General features: G+C 44.5%; 2 protein-coding genes across 8 annotated transcripts; one reads left to right on the forward strand and one right to left on the reverse strand.

Annotated features, from left to right (window-relative positions):
- Positions 1 to 1,499: 1,499 nt before the first annotated feature.
- Positions 1,500 to 8,242, reverse strand: POLR3F (RNA polymerase III subunit F). 4 transcript variants are annotated; one of them, XM_078596518.1, is made up of 9 exons: positions 7,840 to 8,242; positions 5,196 to 5,313; positions 4,744 to 4,811; positions 4,571 to 4,638; positions 4,313 to 4,425; positions 3,684 to 3,827; positions 3,053 to 3,160; positions 2,734 to 2,925; positions 1,500 to 1,958 (listed from the first exon to the last, which is right to left on the reverse strand). In XM_078596518.1, the coding sequence occupies exons 1-9, from the start codon at positions 7,893 to 7,895 to the stop codon at positions 1,881 to 1,883; spliced, it is 945 nt and encodes a 314-aa protein (XP_078452644.1). In that variant the 5' UTR covers positions 7,896 to 8,242; the 3' UTR covers positions 1,500 to 1,880. The 4 variants fall into 4 exon arrangements, with proteins under 4 accessions (XP_078452644.1, XP_078452645.1, XP_078452647.1 ...); XM_078596519.1 differs by lacking the exon at positions 7,840 to 8,242 and adding an exon at positions 6,693 to 7,821; XM_078596521.1 differs by lacking the exon at positions 7,840 to 8,242 and adding an exon at positions 6,522 to 6,686.
- Positions 8,243 to 8,874: 632 nt separating this feature from the next.
- LYSET (lysosomal enzyme trafficking factor) lies at positions 8,875 to 14,477 on the forward strand. 4 transcript variants are annotated; one of them, XM_078596522.1, is made up of 3 exons: positions 8,875 to 9,753; positions 10,543 to 10,841; positions 12,103 to 14,477. In XM_078596522.1, exon 3 carries the CDS (start codon positions 12,125 to 12,127, stop codon positions 12,527 to 12,529), a length of 405 nt encoding a protein of 134 aa, XP_078452648.1. In that variant the 5' UTR covers positions 8,875 to 9,753; positions 10,543 to 10,841; positions 12,103 to 12,124; the 3' UTR covers positions 12,530 to 14,477. The 4 variants fall into 4 exon arrangements, with proteins under 4 accessions (XP_078452648.1, XP_078452649.1, XP_078452650.1 ...); XM_078596523.1 differs by having other exon boundaries at positions 8,875 to 9,735; XM_078596524.1 differs by having other exon boundaries at positions 8,875 to 9,677.
- The last annotated feature ends 470 nt before the right edge of the window (positions 14,478 to 14,947 follow it).

The raw sequence follows: 14,947 nt of genomic DNA on the forward strand, positions 1-14,947 counted from the left end.
TTTTCATACTTTGATACTGGCAAAAAAAGGTCCCATTTCTTCAGAGACAATGTTGAACTTTAAATCAATCCGTGAATCGGGAAGTGTGAATCGAGTTCACTTCAGAATCGATTTCTGCCTTGTGGTGGGAGGAAGTCCGGTTGGGGGTGTTTCCGTCGCCTTCCGACGTCAGCGACTTCCGGGTCAAATTAATTCAAGGTTCCGAGCTTTAATGGTGTCATTGCCTTTTATTTATTTTAAGTCAATTCTCTTGCTGACCAATTAGACGAATAAAACGCCGCAAACATTGAGATAACCATTCGTGAAAATCCGTTTTAGTGAGTGTCACCCACTTTTTTTTCACCGTCACATGTTCATTTACACGCGGAACTCAATATCCGAGCGGACCGAGCTCGGGGGATTACCGCTCTGAGCGGCCGCCGATTGGCTGGTTAGCGAGGCCACGTGTTCCTTCCACGCGTGCCACGTGGAGCTTCCACGCGATCACTACTCAACCCGTGCACGGCGGAGGCAACGTCGTTTTTGTTGTTTAGAACTGGTGCCCATGGTCGAGGTGTGGAGTGCGCCTGCCAAATAACGAGTCAACTCGGCGGCGTGTTTAACAAGCCTGCCCGCCTATGAGACACAGGATGGTCGAAAGCAGTCAAAATATCAGAATGTATCTTTATACTGGAGGAATCTGATGAGCTATAAAGATTGTAAATATTGTGGATTTGCTCTCCCAACACACCGGTGTTGCTGTACTTAATAGCGAATTGGCATGTTCTGTTTACGTGACGATCCTTACTAATTGGCTGTGTCGAGTAGTGGCGAGTTTAACGCCACATTTACGTGATCTAACCCAAACACCCTATATTATGAGCTATAACGCTTTTTCACAGATGTCCAGTACAGTAGTTCTCTTGATTAAAGGCCGCTATTGGGTTATATTGATCTGAAAGTAGTCCGGTGGATAAATTGTTGGTGTGTAGACGATATATGCAGTTACAAGCACTACTAATCGGGGCTGTCCGCTTATGCTGGTGGCATTCAGCTCACCGTGCAAAATCCTACATTGTCCCTTTTTGTGGACTTTATTTAAAAGTGGACTTGAACATGACACCTTGCTGGAATGATTGGCAACCAAGAGATACATCCACATCGCAGGCTCATGAACTATGTAAACATCCTCCGGAGGCCTTCATCCAGCAGTGGATTGCTCATGGCTAATATAACTACTTTCGAGTGCAGTTTTCAGCCCATCTACGTGGAAGTCACTGCTGCTCCGAATCAGGGATTTGTCACTTGGCCAGTTCTGCAGTATCCTGAATATGGACATTTTTTTTTTATAATTCATGATCTTTGTACAGCAGGAATGGCTTGAATACCAAAATAACTACTCGTCATACACTTAATTTCAACATTTATACAAGCCATGTCCAAACATGAAAATACTTTTCAAGATAATGTAAACTTGAGTTGTGCAAATATTCAGCGCTTCCAAGTTAACGTGTCAATAATTTTCCAAAAATTAAAGATTATTTTAATATCAATGTTTAAACGTAAAACTTTAATACATCTTTCATACAAAATAAATAATATTCCATTTTAAATAAAGCTTCCCAGATGAATACATTCAGGTAACTAAAGTAATGGTTGGCAATGTACAAGGGGTTTGTTAACAAACATTAAGATATGATTAACTTTGGGCATTTTGTGACACGAAAGTAGTATCTGAACTTGACCTGATATTTAACTTTTCTTAAAAATAAAAAATGTATCACATGGTTTGCACAAATTTAAATCATGGATTTTGTTAACAATCAAATAAATTACATTTTGCAATAAAGATCGCATTTATAGACTAATTTCAAAGCAAAATGGACACATTTAAAAATATATCAGAATGCCATCCATTCTGTCATGTAGACGCATGTTTCTGGAGAGATGTCTCCGCCTTCGTGACATTCATGAAATATCTGGTGAAAATGAAAACAGTAATTAAATGCCATACTTTATGCATCTGAGATGTGTAAAATTCTCATTGACAAAGATGTGGTCATCTATATATATAAAAAAGGGAAATTTGTGAATACGTGTCTGTGCGAAATGTTTAGCATACTTCCCGACATGCAACAAACTTGAAATTTAGCATGTGGGTAGCTTCCAGACTGTACACAATGCAAAATGTATAAAACTAGACTTTTGTATTTTGGGGGACGGCACAATAATGAATATATTTTGCACGGCAAGTGAGTGGTGACGTCACATCTGTGATTTCACCCGCATGCGTCAGCGTCACGCAGTGTGCCTGCTGACGTCACGCATCCCCCACCCTCCGCGTAGACCGTGTACTAATCCAAGACAAGAATCCAAGTCTCGGGCGAAGCCAGGTAGTAAGGCTAGTCTTGTTATAAAGTCAAAAAATCAATGGATATGACACAATTTCTATTTTTTTGGTTATAGCCACATGAGACCTTCCACTTGATATATACCTCTTTGTCCATCAATGCAAGCTGCTCAATTCGGTAACTATAGAGAATAGTTTCCACTTGGCAACACTGGTTGCCGTGAGCTTGGTCAATTTATTTGTGTCTGAAAGAATCTCTTGTGGTGATATAAGTGACTGAGATGTGTTAATATATGGCCTGCCAAAGTATCTGAAAGCTGCGTTAGGCCCTCAAGAATGAAACGATTGATTCCCCACACCCATTACAAAAGTTGAAATTGGTTTGTGAGCATGGCAATACTTACGGGGCAGACACCACATGGTGTCCGTACAAGCCCTGTGGGAGGCACCAGTGGGTTGATGGCACGGAAAAGTTTTATGTACCCATCGACACATCCTACAGTGCCCTCCTTCGCAGACAAAATCGTCCTTTCTACCTTCCCATCGTAAATAAGCGTGTTCAGAATTGTCTCCACATCCTCCATTGAAAGTTCCACCTGCCAGGCAAAGCAGACAGTGATGCATCTGTCAACCCACATCTTAATCACATTGTTAAATGCTGCAAAGAGTCAGAATTTACTGCAGAATAAAATATAGAAATGTGTGTGAGGTGCAATAAGAGACCTTGCTAATGCCGAGCTCACAAATGTATTTCCACACTTCATGGGAAGAAGCGTAAGAACTGTTCCTTTGCAGCAATGGCCCCTGCTTGCTCTCCTGGGCTGCTTCAGCCTACCGAAACAAAACAATTCAAATTACACATTCTACAATACGGAACTGATTCCCCAGTAGATTGGATCGAATGACAACTACAGCCACTCTAGTTTTGCACAATATGATCCACAATAACTTACATTGATATTGCAAAATATATTTTAAATCTGTAAGTTACAGTCAACTATCAATTTTTCAGGGTAATATTAGGGAGGTCCAGATAAAACAATAACATACAAAGGTATATTCAAATTAGATGACACACATGTATTAGTTTATCCTTTGTAGAATAGGCGTGAAGATATAGAATGCATTGTCTATTTTTATTGTTACTTAAGAGTGAATGTAATCGGTCCCTAAGTGTCACGTGAGCAGTTAATCGTAGAACCAGCACATGTGTAAAGGCAAGAACGAGTGTGCAATGCCACATTTTCTACGTTACCGTCGTCACAAGCCCAGTTAATCTGCAACCCAGACAATCGACACACGGAAAGTCGAGAGTTAACTGTTGTTTCCTACTACAGTGATACATGCTCCATACCTTTTGCTGCAAAAACTTGCAGCACTGCTGGTTGAGGATTTCTACAAACTCCGCTTCAAAATCTTGATCACTGTACCAGGCACCACCAGTTACGGAGCGATCCGGCTCAATGTTGTACAGCATGTACACCTTTTTCTTGGAAGCCTACATAATGCACAAACATTTAAAGTTATAGAATTAATATGCACGTGATCGGTTACAGCACAAGTTAACCGACTGAAATCTCCATTGCGACTGATGTAATAACTCCCCTTTTCCTCCTCCCCCCACTAGTCTGATGCATTGTCTAATTTCTACCATTTATACTGCAGATACTCTCTCGCTTGTCAATTCTTGTTTGTACTGCCTTATTCATTCCCACCAAATCTTCAAATTATATAATTTGCGTAAACAAGTCATTTAAAGAACACACATCTTGATACACATGTATTCTGGGCCCAAGAGCTGATTTTACTCTGATTATTACATACCTACTTATGACCCACCATAGTGCTATTTTCTGAGGTAGCTAATAGCATCCTAGCAGGTAAAACGTGTTCATAAGTTGGCAGTATAAAACATTGGGCATATTTTTTTTTATAGTGCATACATGTTTACGGCAATGACGTGCGTTTCAGTCATTTCCATACCGCAACAGATTTGACTGCTTTGATGAGCTTCTTGCTTTCCAGACTTTTGAGGATTTTGTTAATCTCGGTCAAGGGCAGGTTGCTCTTGTACCTTATATCTCTGCTCCAAATCCCTGCGCAGGAGAAACAGAACATGCCATTTACATAAGTGACTAGATTCTTTATCTTTATTCACCACAGTATGTGGTTTCAGCCTGTCACTAAGAATGGAGCCTTTGATGCGGAATCATATCTTGTAACGTGCGATTACATCCTTACCTTTATTCCCAGCGTCCTCTATTATTTGATACACGAGCTTTTCCTGATTATCGGCTCCTTTCACTTTGCTGCAATGTAAAAAAAATGCACTTTCTGTAAAGAATGCTTCAGTGACGAAATCTGATGCAATGAATCACAAATGTAAATAAGTTGAAAACAAAACCAAACAGTACCTGGCAGCTTGAGCATCCTTAAGTCTGTAAAGTAAACCTGCATTGCTTCTTAGTAAGTCCAGCCGGCCCTGTGTAAATAATACTTTCAGATTACGAAGGCAATGATAAAACAAATATATATAGACACATACTATTCACATATATTCTACGTGCAAAGTAGATTGATAAATATTGAATACACGATCATGCAGTAAGACAGCGAGGCGGTTCAGCTGTAGAGTGAGCAGCCGGAATTCAAACTCTAACGGACAAACAAGATTTATTATGGTGTAGACACGGAACAATATGCTCACGACTTCAGAATAGTAGCACAAGACAGAGAAGAAAGTATAAACAAATGACAAAATGGGCTATCTGCCGATGGATTGTGACGATACCGATGATAAGACACAAAACTATTTGTACAAATTTGGTAAATCACGTGTGTGTTGCAAATGCGAAACTCAAGTCACCGTAGAGAGCAGACGGTTGATGGCCATGGCTCTCTGCTGGGGCTCCAGTTGTGGCATGTCATTTTGGATCACCTGGTCCGTGATGCCATGTGGGAACTGCTGGCACAGCTCGATTATTCTGAGAACGAAGACGGCAATTGGTAGTGGCGTTACTGCTCCATCATCACCATGTAGTGTCTGTATTGTAAAATGTAAATGAAAGCGAAAATATGACTGAAATGCATTATAAATATGCAATCAGTGAAATGATCCTATGCCTGGAATGCCACACGCACCGTTGTAAATTATTGTGGAAAACAAAGCTTGTCGGTGCCGAATATAAAAAGCAGTCGTAATGAATTTGGTTCCGATTGAGCTAAACTCGATGCTATATTTCTCCATTCTTCTTGTCTTGTGGTTGTTGTTGTTTGACTTGCATCCCACTGGGATTTTTGCACAGCGTTGGTGTACGGTGCTTATTTTTCTGGAAGACTTTGCAGTTTTTTCCTGGATGTTTCTGTTTGCGCATAGTCACACAGTCACTTTAAGATGTTTTCTTGTTCATATTTTAGTTTTTTGTTTGTTGCGGTTGCACCCGATTCAAGAGCCGAATGGCTCACAGGGCTATACCAAATAAATGAAACTGAAAAAACTGAAACTGTCTAGTAGTGGCCTACAAAGTCTTTGATTTAATCTTGCCATCTTCCTCCGCTGTCTCCCTCTGCTTCTTTTTGCCTATCTCCACTCCGCAGATAATTTTATCTCTCATCTCTCGACATTCTTCTCTTGATGCGTTCTGCCCATTTCCAATTTGATTTATTTTGCTTTTTTTTTTAGTAAGATCACCAGTGACCACTGTTAACCTTATTTAATAATTAATTCATTAACCTCTCTACAATATAAAGTACGTTTAAAATACTTCTCTCCATAGATCTTTGGCAAGCGTATAGTTTTCTTGGCTCGGTTTAGCTCATCTAAAACTGAAAAAATAGAGAATACACCCTGCTGAAATTAACACAGCACCCCTTATAAAAAGGTACATCGTAAGCTTAAAACAAGGTAAACAGCACGTATTTAAGTGTTGCTACTTTATTGTAAACCTACAATTTCAAATTCATCTTGTTTAACCGGGTGAGAACTAGGGGGACAAGGTTAAATTAGTCTCGTCTGCAAGACTGATCTGGGTCACATTTGCAAAGCTGTTTGTCACCATTGCATAGCTACACGCACCAACCTTTTGCTTGAATACTAATGAGTCCTGTGTGCGTTAAATGCATGCATGACCTTCCAACGATTAGCGGGAGTGCCCCTACTGACTGGTCATGTTCACTTATGATTCATGCTCACCAGAGGGCTCATGTATAGAACTCTTAATTGGTGTATCTGCTCCGAGTTCGTGTAGTCCAATACTGTAACTCAATTAGATGTGTCCATCGTTCATAAAATGCTGGATGATGACCTCAAGACGTCACCATCTCTCACGGACCAGAGATGAAACGGTCCATTTGACTCACTCACATGAGCTTCATTGCCGCTGCTTCATCTCCGCAGTCGAGTACTCTGTTGTGTCTGCCACTCCGTCGTTAGTCTCGACCGCCACGTTGGCGAGGTGTCATTTCCAAAACCTGATGATATGCAAGGAGGTCGTGGGTTCAATCCCAACCCTGACCGCCTGCTGTATATTCGGAGTTTGCATGTTCTCCCCCGTGATGGCGTGGGTTTTTCTCCGGTCCTCCGGCTTTTCCCTCCACATTTCAGAAACATGCGTTTACATTATTTGGCTGCAATAGATGTCCACATAAGCCACTTCGTTGCGCCATCATCTCTGGCCAGGTGGCTTCTGGGAAAAGAGCTGCATAGCTGTGTACCTTACCTGATACAATAAAAATAGTATAGTATAGTCATCGTCCCTTCTAGCTATGACATGTCCTGACCAAACTCAGCCTTCCTGACAATGAATGCATTGCTTCTTTGCTTGCTTTCTAAACTAAGACTATCTCGTTCTCTCGGTGTCACTTTAAGCGTGCGCCTGAACATTTCAAACTGTTCAGCTTTTGTTCGATTTGCTTTGCCTATATACAACCACCGAGTGGGTTCAAGTACTCGAGCGAGTCTACGTTCCTATAAACCGATCAAAAAAGCCAACAGGTGGATGAGCTCCTAGTCCAGGTGCTCTCATTACGTCAACAGGATGCTGCTGTTTACCCACAAGTATGAGCACGCCTTGGCAGTCAATCGGCAGGTTGCTTGCGGTCACGTATCGTGAGATTTCCCCCACCTATTTATTTTTCCAAGATGCCTAAACCACGGTAATGTTGTTGAACTTCTTTCGCACCGTACGTAGCCACCCGTGATGATCGGGGGTGCGGGCGGGGGGGAGAACAAACTCAACGCAACAAACAGTTCTAAATAAATTAGTTTTCGATCTAGATTTGGCAGAGGAGTTCAATGGCCATTTAGACAAGCAGGCCCTTCCGCTAGCAATGCGACGGAGCAAGCAATTGCAGGGTTGCGCCTTTACATAAATAGGCGCAGGACATGTTCACCAATTTGCTCAATGGGTGGCCCGTGTGTTCGACCCATGTGTGCCCCGTCCAGCAACCCTGGGGGCACGTGGGCCCCCCACTCCGCCAGCCACTGCTCTTCTCCAGCTCGGCGCCTCTACCTGCTCTCCAGGTCCACGGCGTCGGTAGCCTCTTGCTTCACCACCACGTCCGTCATTGTCGCCTCCACGACAGCGAGCGAGAGAGAGACGAAAACCCTCAAGCCTGAACCACGCGCGGGGAATAGACGCCACTCATCCCGATACTCCACGGCGACGGATCGATTCGGGCTCAACTCAACGCACGTGTCGTTCGCGCGTTATGTCAAGCACCGATTGATTACGGTTTGTGGGAAAGTTGCGCAAGATGCACAGTTGACCCGTTCGGTGTGAGAGCGAGATAATTATAATAATGACTTTAAAAAATAAGAGACCGAGCGAGGCGAGAAACTTTATCTCGCCTCTTAAATGGAACGCAGCGGATCGCGGACTCGAATCTTCGATGCACGGGTACCAGCTGACTGGCGTTACGTCACGTCCGGTGGAACCCCACCCCGCCTGCCTCCGTGTAACCCCTCCCACCCCCCCCCCGTGTAACCCCGCCCACCCCCCCGTGTAACCCCGCCCACCCCCGTGTAACCCCTCCGAACCCCGTGTAACCCCTCCCACCCCCCGTGTAACCCCGCCCACCCCCCGTGTAACCCCTCCCATCCCCCGCGTAACCCCTCCCATCCCACGCGTAATCCCTCCCACCCCCCGTGTAACCCCGCCCACCCCCAGTGTAACCCCTCCCATCCCCCGCATAACCACGCCCACCCCCGCGTAACCCCTCCCACCCCCCCGTGTAATTCCGCCCACCCCCAGTGTAACCCCTCCCACCCCCCGTGTAACCCTGCCCACGCCCAGTGTAACCCCTCCCACCCCCCGTGTAACCCCTCTCACCCCCCGCGTAACCCCTCCCACCCCCGTGTAATTCCGCCCACCCCCAGTATAACCCCTCCCACCCCCCGTGTAACCCCTCCCACCCCCCGTATAACCCCTCCCTCTCCCGCCCCCCGCGTGCCCCCGCCCTCAAGCTGCTTCCGGCGGCCATATTACGTGAGGTCCCACCTGATGACGGAGACTTGTGTTTCCTCCGAAACGTCGTGATTTGTTTTATTTTATTTTCATTAATTTTGATGTTTTACCTACGTGACTTTACCGAAAAAACCTAAGAATATGATTCATTGCAGTCACGAAAGCTTCAAATCTAGAATATTACGTGAGGTTTGGGAGGCGTCAGGCGACGCGGGCGTTCTGCGTTAAGCCTGGCGATGCCGTCTGCACGTTACCCCCCGCAGTCGACCACGCCAATAGGACACAGCAAGCAGCCATGTCCCTGCGAGTGTTCACAGCACAACACTGAATACATGAAGCTTAGTGGCCTGCGATCCCTTACAGCAAACCCCGCCTGTCCCATCCTATGTTTTATTTTTGTGTTTATTCTTGTTGACGGTCCTATTCGCTCCCCCTCTCTGTACGTCTGTGAAAAAAAACAATCTTTACAAGCTCATCGGTTTCCTCACGCAGTTTTAAGTGAGCGTTCTGATTCCATCGGCGTGACACGGAGCGCACCAGAACGCACCAGCCCCTTTAGCAACGTGGCCGCTGGATGCCGTGCGCACGCGTGACGTCATCAACGACGACGTCGTGACGTCACGCGTCGGCGTATCGCGGCTCGCGCCGATGCCGCCGGCTTCCTTCTGTGGCCGCTGCAACAACAACGACGACAACGACGACGACAACGACGACGGCGGCGGCTATCGACACAAATACGTGGCGACGGTAACAAACGCCACGACTCCCGCGGTGCCTCCTCCGCCGTCAACTCTCTGCGCGTGACACCGGCACGCGAGGCACTGCGCGCACGTGCGCGGGACAGTGAGAGACGGCGAGTCACGTGACGGGTTCTCGCTTCCCGGGTGAGGAGGAGGAGCAGGCGCGATCGCGAAGCCCGACGTTTCGCCGCCAGGCCCTTGGGTAGCTCTCGCGTTGCACGTAAGGGAACCTTCATTATCTAGAAGGTGGGGTTTTTTTACGACGCGTCACCTCTAAGCCGGTGACCTGGGATGTCTTCATCCAGCACTTGGGTGACTTTCCTTTAGGACCTGGGACATTTTCTCGAGGAACTCTTTCAGAAACTGGGATGTCCGTCTGGAACCAGAGACCTCTCCTATAGGACCTGGGACATTCTCTCGAGGAACTCTTTCAGAAACTGAGAGTTCCGTCTGGAGCCAGGGACCTCGCCTCTAGGACCTGGGGATTTCTTACCCGTTCCGCCTAGGATCTGGACGCGCTCTGCTTTAGGATTTGGCATTTTTCACCACAGGACTTGAACCTGCTCGTCTAGGACCTTGGGATTTTCCCCTTGGATCTGATACCTCTTCACACGAACTTGGGATCGATACGAGCCAGATTGCCTAAGACCTAGGAACGCTTATCCAAGATCTGGGAATTGGTGTCCCAAGTACATTGTGCTTTGTACATTGTGGGGCCCGCTCAATAGTTTTGTGCCTTGTAATAAACGGGACATGGCTGGACCTTTGCCTCTCGCAGTCCCAGAAGCTCAACATTAGGCACTACAGAATTGGAGACCTCTGCTCTAGTACTTGAGAATTATCGTCCTGGATCTGGAACCTCATATATGAACCTCCATTCTAGGACTTGAACACTCCACAACCAAGATTCCTCTCATCTATGTCACCCCATACGTACCTTATAGTTCTATGGGATCTGTCGTGTAGGACGTGGACCTCTCATTTGGGAACCCTGAAATCTGTCTTCCAGGATCAGAGAACTCCTCTCTCGGGAGCTGTAACAACACTAGACTCTGGACTCTCCACCACTCACCCCGGACCTGAGCTCACGCCTTCTACCCGGGAACCAGGGCCGCTGCTTCCGAGCTCATAAAAGCCGCCCCATCACCGCTCCAACATCTCCCGGGGCCTGAGCTGAACAGCGGAGCAACAAAGCACCTGGGCCGCTCCTCCCCCCCCCAGGAACCGAACCAGAGTCGTCCTCTTCACCACTTCTTCCTCCCTCTCCACTACATCAGCAGCCGTGGTTTCAACCACGTCCGAACACGGGTAGATACGTGCTTGTGGTTGTTGTTTGACTTGCATCCCACTGTGATTTTTGCACACAGCGTTGGTGTACGGTGCTTTTTCTGCAATATTTTGCTGTCTTTTCTTGGATTGTTTTGTTTGCGCATAGTCACATAGTCACTTTAAGATGTTTTCTTGTTCATGTTTTTGTTTGTTGCGGTTGCACCCGATTCAAGAGCCGAATGGCTCACAGGGCTATAAAAATGAAACTGAAAAACTGAATAATCCTCCTCCTCTCTTCTCCCTCTTGACTACATCAGCAGCCGTGGTTTCAACCACGGATAGATACTCATCCTCCTCCTCCCCGCTTCACATCTTTTCACTACATCAGCAGCCGTGATTACTCATCGCTTGTACAATTAGAGATGTTCAACCTGCCGATGTGTGTTAAGGATAAAGACATTGCACTCTTTGGCCTGGCTTAACAAGTGCAACTCATTCCTTGGGCCAATTTACATTTTTCCTGTGGAGTTTATTATTAAACGGAGCTTGCCGACTAAGTAAATGTCGACGCGAAAGAGGCTCTTGGCAATTTTGTGTGGGTTAACGCCAAGAAACTGTTGTGTATACTTGCTGCCTATTCGTGAATATATGATTGTTCCTTTTAGGGGGTGACTTTATGATGACAGATCTGACATGTGACACGGCTTTCAAAATAACTTCAAAGTCTGCCAGTTGCCATACAGTGGTACAAGTCAGGGCTTGTGCTCAATGTTTTATTATTGCAGTGGTTTAATGTACATTGACAAACTATAGAATGTTGCATGCGTCTTCAATACGTCTAGGCAGAGTACATGTGTGCATGTGCTTGAGATAAAAGAAAGAGTTCGTTTTACTTGCCTGAGCTATTTGTAAGTAATTTATTGATAATATTTGTAATGCTTCGCAAATGAAATAAGGTGGAAATCGTTTGTGCATTAACTCTGCCCGTACCTAACAGGATCTTCTCTACTCGTGCAAACACAACCCCGTATAAACCAAACCTGTAGCGTAAAGTTTCTGCTCCCAATTCGCAAAGTGCTCTCTTGACAGCTACACAAATTGATCAAAGGCTTTGCCCAACACTTGGAGAGGAGACTGAAACCAAAGCAATAAGGACTATTTGCGAATTCAGGCTACAAATTGATATTACCCCTACAGCTACCCGTCGTACTAACGAGCATTACACAACCGACACGTGTGCAGAATAATTTTCACCAGCTTGTTATTTATTTCCCCCCCCCCCATACCCACGTCATTGCAGGCATGTTGGCTTCAGCATCCATATGGCATGGAGCAACATGAACTTCCGCCAGCGGATGGGCTGGGTGTGCCTGGGTCTCTACATGCTGGCCAGCCTGGCGCTGGCACACTACATGTTCGACGTGAGCGACTCGTACGGGGCCCTTGCCCTGGACCGCGTGGCCTCCGAGTCTGGCGCCCGCGCAAGAGGCAGACTCGCGTGGCTCAGGGACGCTCTGCTGTCGGCGCCGCTCGCGCTGTGGGTGGCGCTGCTCCTCTTCGTCTACCTCCAGGTGTTTTGCTTCTTGGTGTCGTGCACCCGAACCGAGCCCAAGAAGGTCGGCTACTGCCTCTTCCCGCTCTGCCTGCTCGTGCTGCTGAGGCCACGGCAGCCACGCTTGAAGACGTATGCTCACGCCAACAATGGTGTGCAAGTCATTAATATGTGAGGACGCTTTTGAGTACCGTGTGTGTGTACCGCCTATAGGCGCTCGCTTACCGCCCCAATAGTATGTTAAGGCTATACGGGGGATCTTTGTTATCGCCTAACCATCTTAGCGGGGATAGGGTGGCCGCGATGGGCCATTGAAGGCTCAGTTGGACACACGAGTTCCTTGTGCGAAAGAAAATAATTGTACAGTTCGTTATTGTGAACACCTCAATTTGGGGGATCTATTCCACAATGAAAAACAGATGGACCAAGGCCCATGATGCTTGTATTTGCCTGTTGCTGTGATAGGTGTATTCGTATAAACACTATCAAAAGCTAAAACATTTATTTGTGACCCTTTTTTTCGACATATCACTGCTTGGGCCGGGATTGTAATTTATAGAGATGTACTATGTTTCATGTTTGTTAAAGGTGGCTTTGGGAAAAATAGATTATTTTCAGAACATGGCTTCACGTAAGAGTATATTATTGGAGAGTTTGAATTTGATGGTGGCTTTTTGTATTATTGACATTGAATACTGTGCATTTTACCCTGTCTAATAAATGATCAACCAATTTTATAAAAATTCAAACTTTGAAAAATATGATGTATAATTATTACAAATTATGGTTTCTAACAAACTCTCGTTACACACTAGCTATCGTATTTTACAAAGATGGTATTTGTACAAGCGTTACCATAATTGTGGTGATTCAGCAATATTGCACGCTTCAATTTGGACATCATCTCATGAGTTTGCAGTTGGTCTCCTAATTGCACCTCCTAAATGTCTTTGAGGAACAATATATTTGTATAGGATTAAAAAATGTACCATTTACACTCCAAAAAGTATGGAGACCAGGCCTCCTAAATAGGAAACTTTTATTTATTTTTCCCTTGAACAATTTATTTTCTCTTTTGTTTTCTTTAATGATTTATGTAAAAAAAAATGTGAATTTCAATTTGTATTAATTTCTAAAAGTGCCTTCTATAAATGGTTGTAATATATTTGTGTTAAGGATATCATTTGTACGTGTCATACCCATGGTAACGTATGCACAAGAGCAGGTGCTGGAATATTGCCGTTATGTCTTGATTATAAAACATTACACGACGCACCTCAAGAGCTGGGATGCGTCACATAATCTGTTAGGTACGTGTGTGTGCTTATGATCAAGTTTGTATAACCGTATTGATGCCCGGCAGAATTCTTTGGGATGTCTTACTTTCAGAAGTGTCTTACAATCTGGAGGATATGGTAAATTGCTTTAACATAATAGAATGTAGAGTTATACCTTTTTTGTTTGGCATTTTTTTTTCATCCAATATACGAATATGATACATTGTATCACCACTGCATGATGGGCAGTATAATAAGAGTTTTTGGTGTATTTTACCCTTGGTTTTATATGACACATAAAACTGGGATATCTTTTATATATGTATATAAATGGCATAATGAACAAATTGCATGACAGTATACAGGATCTGTTTTTTGGCCAGTGTTGACTACATGAGACTTAGGTTAAAGTTGATTGTCTGTGACTCGGAGTTTGATGCTGCGCTATTCTATACTTACAAATGCATAAGGTAACTTTGGGTTGCATGTTAAATGGCATAATCCGGGGTGAAACCTTGTGGTCTCTTCGTGGTTTGTCGTTTTTTCATAAGTGTATTCTGTGGAGCTGTTGGCAAAGAAACATTTTGGAAAGTGTAACTTCAACCAAATTAAGTAATTCAGGTAACATCTATGTAAAATTGCACTTTTTCCATCTTTTGTACATAAGGTGTACATATTTCTATCCTCCGCCATATTTCCAAGCCCTAGCGATTACAAGCATATATTACAATGGCTTTGTAATTGCAAATAACATTCACTGCAAGGTTAAAGAGCTAATTAAAATACTGTACATACATTCAAGTTGAATGTTTCTTCATTGAGGTGGAATAAAAGTGATTCACAATACATCTCGCAGTATCTGCTTCGTGTGTTGTATGGTATAACTGCAAATTACAGCTCTTTGTTAATCCACTGCTGGATGAAGGCCTTCCCGCAGAGTGTCAGTTGTGGATGTTCGACCATACTTTTGTGAAATGTGATTTTAAAGAAAAATATAGTCTTCTAAATGTTGTGCTCATGTTCTTGGCGTCAATGTGCAAGAGGGGGCACTGTTGAGTTCTGTCCAGAGGATTGAGGGCTTTTCTGAAGGAGAAAAGAGAAAATAATTTAGCCCTACTCTTTGGTTCTTTCGGTAAAGTCACGTAGGTCAAAAAGTAAATTTAAAAATAAAAATAGAAATAACTAAATTAAATCACGACGTTTCGGAAGCAACACAAGCTTCCGTCATCAGGTGGGACAACCACAGTAAGAAACATTTTTTTTTGCCCACTCCAGTAATTTTTGTTTCTTACTGTGGTTGTCCCACCTGATGATAG

The sequence above is a fragment of the Lampetra planeri genome, chromosome 7 (assembly GCF_965212315.1).
Source record: "Lampetra planeri chromosome 7, kcLamPlan1.2.h2, whole genome shotgun sequence".
NCBI classification, from domain to species: Eukaryota; Metazoa; Chordata; class Hyperoartia; order Petromyzontiformes; family Petromyzontidae; genus Lampetra; species Lampetra planeri.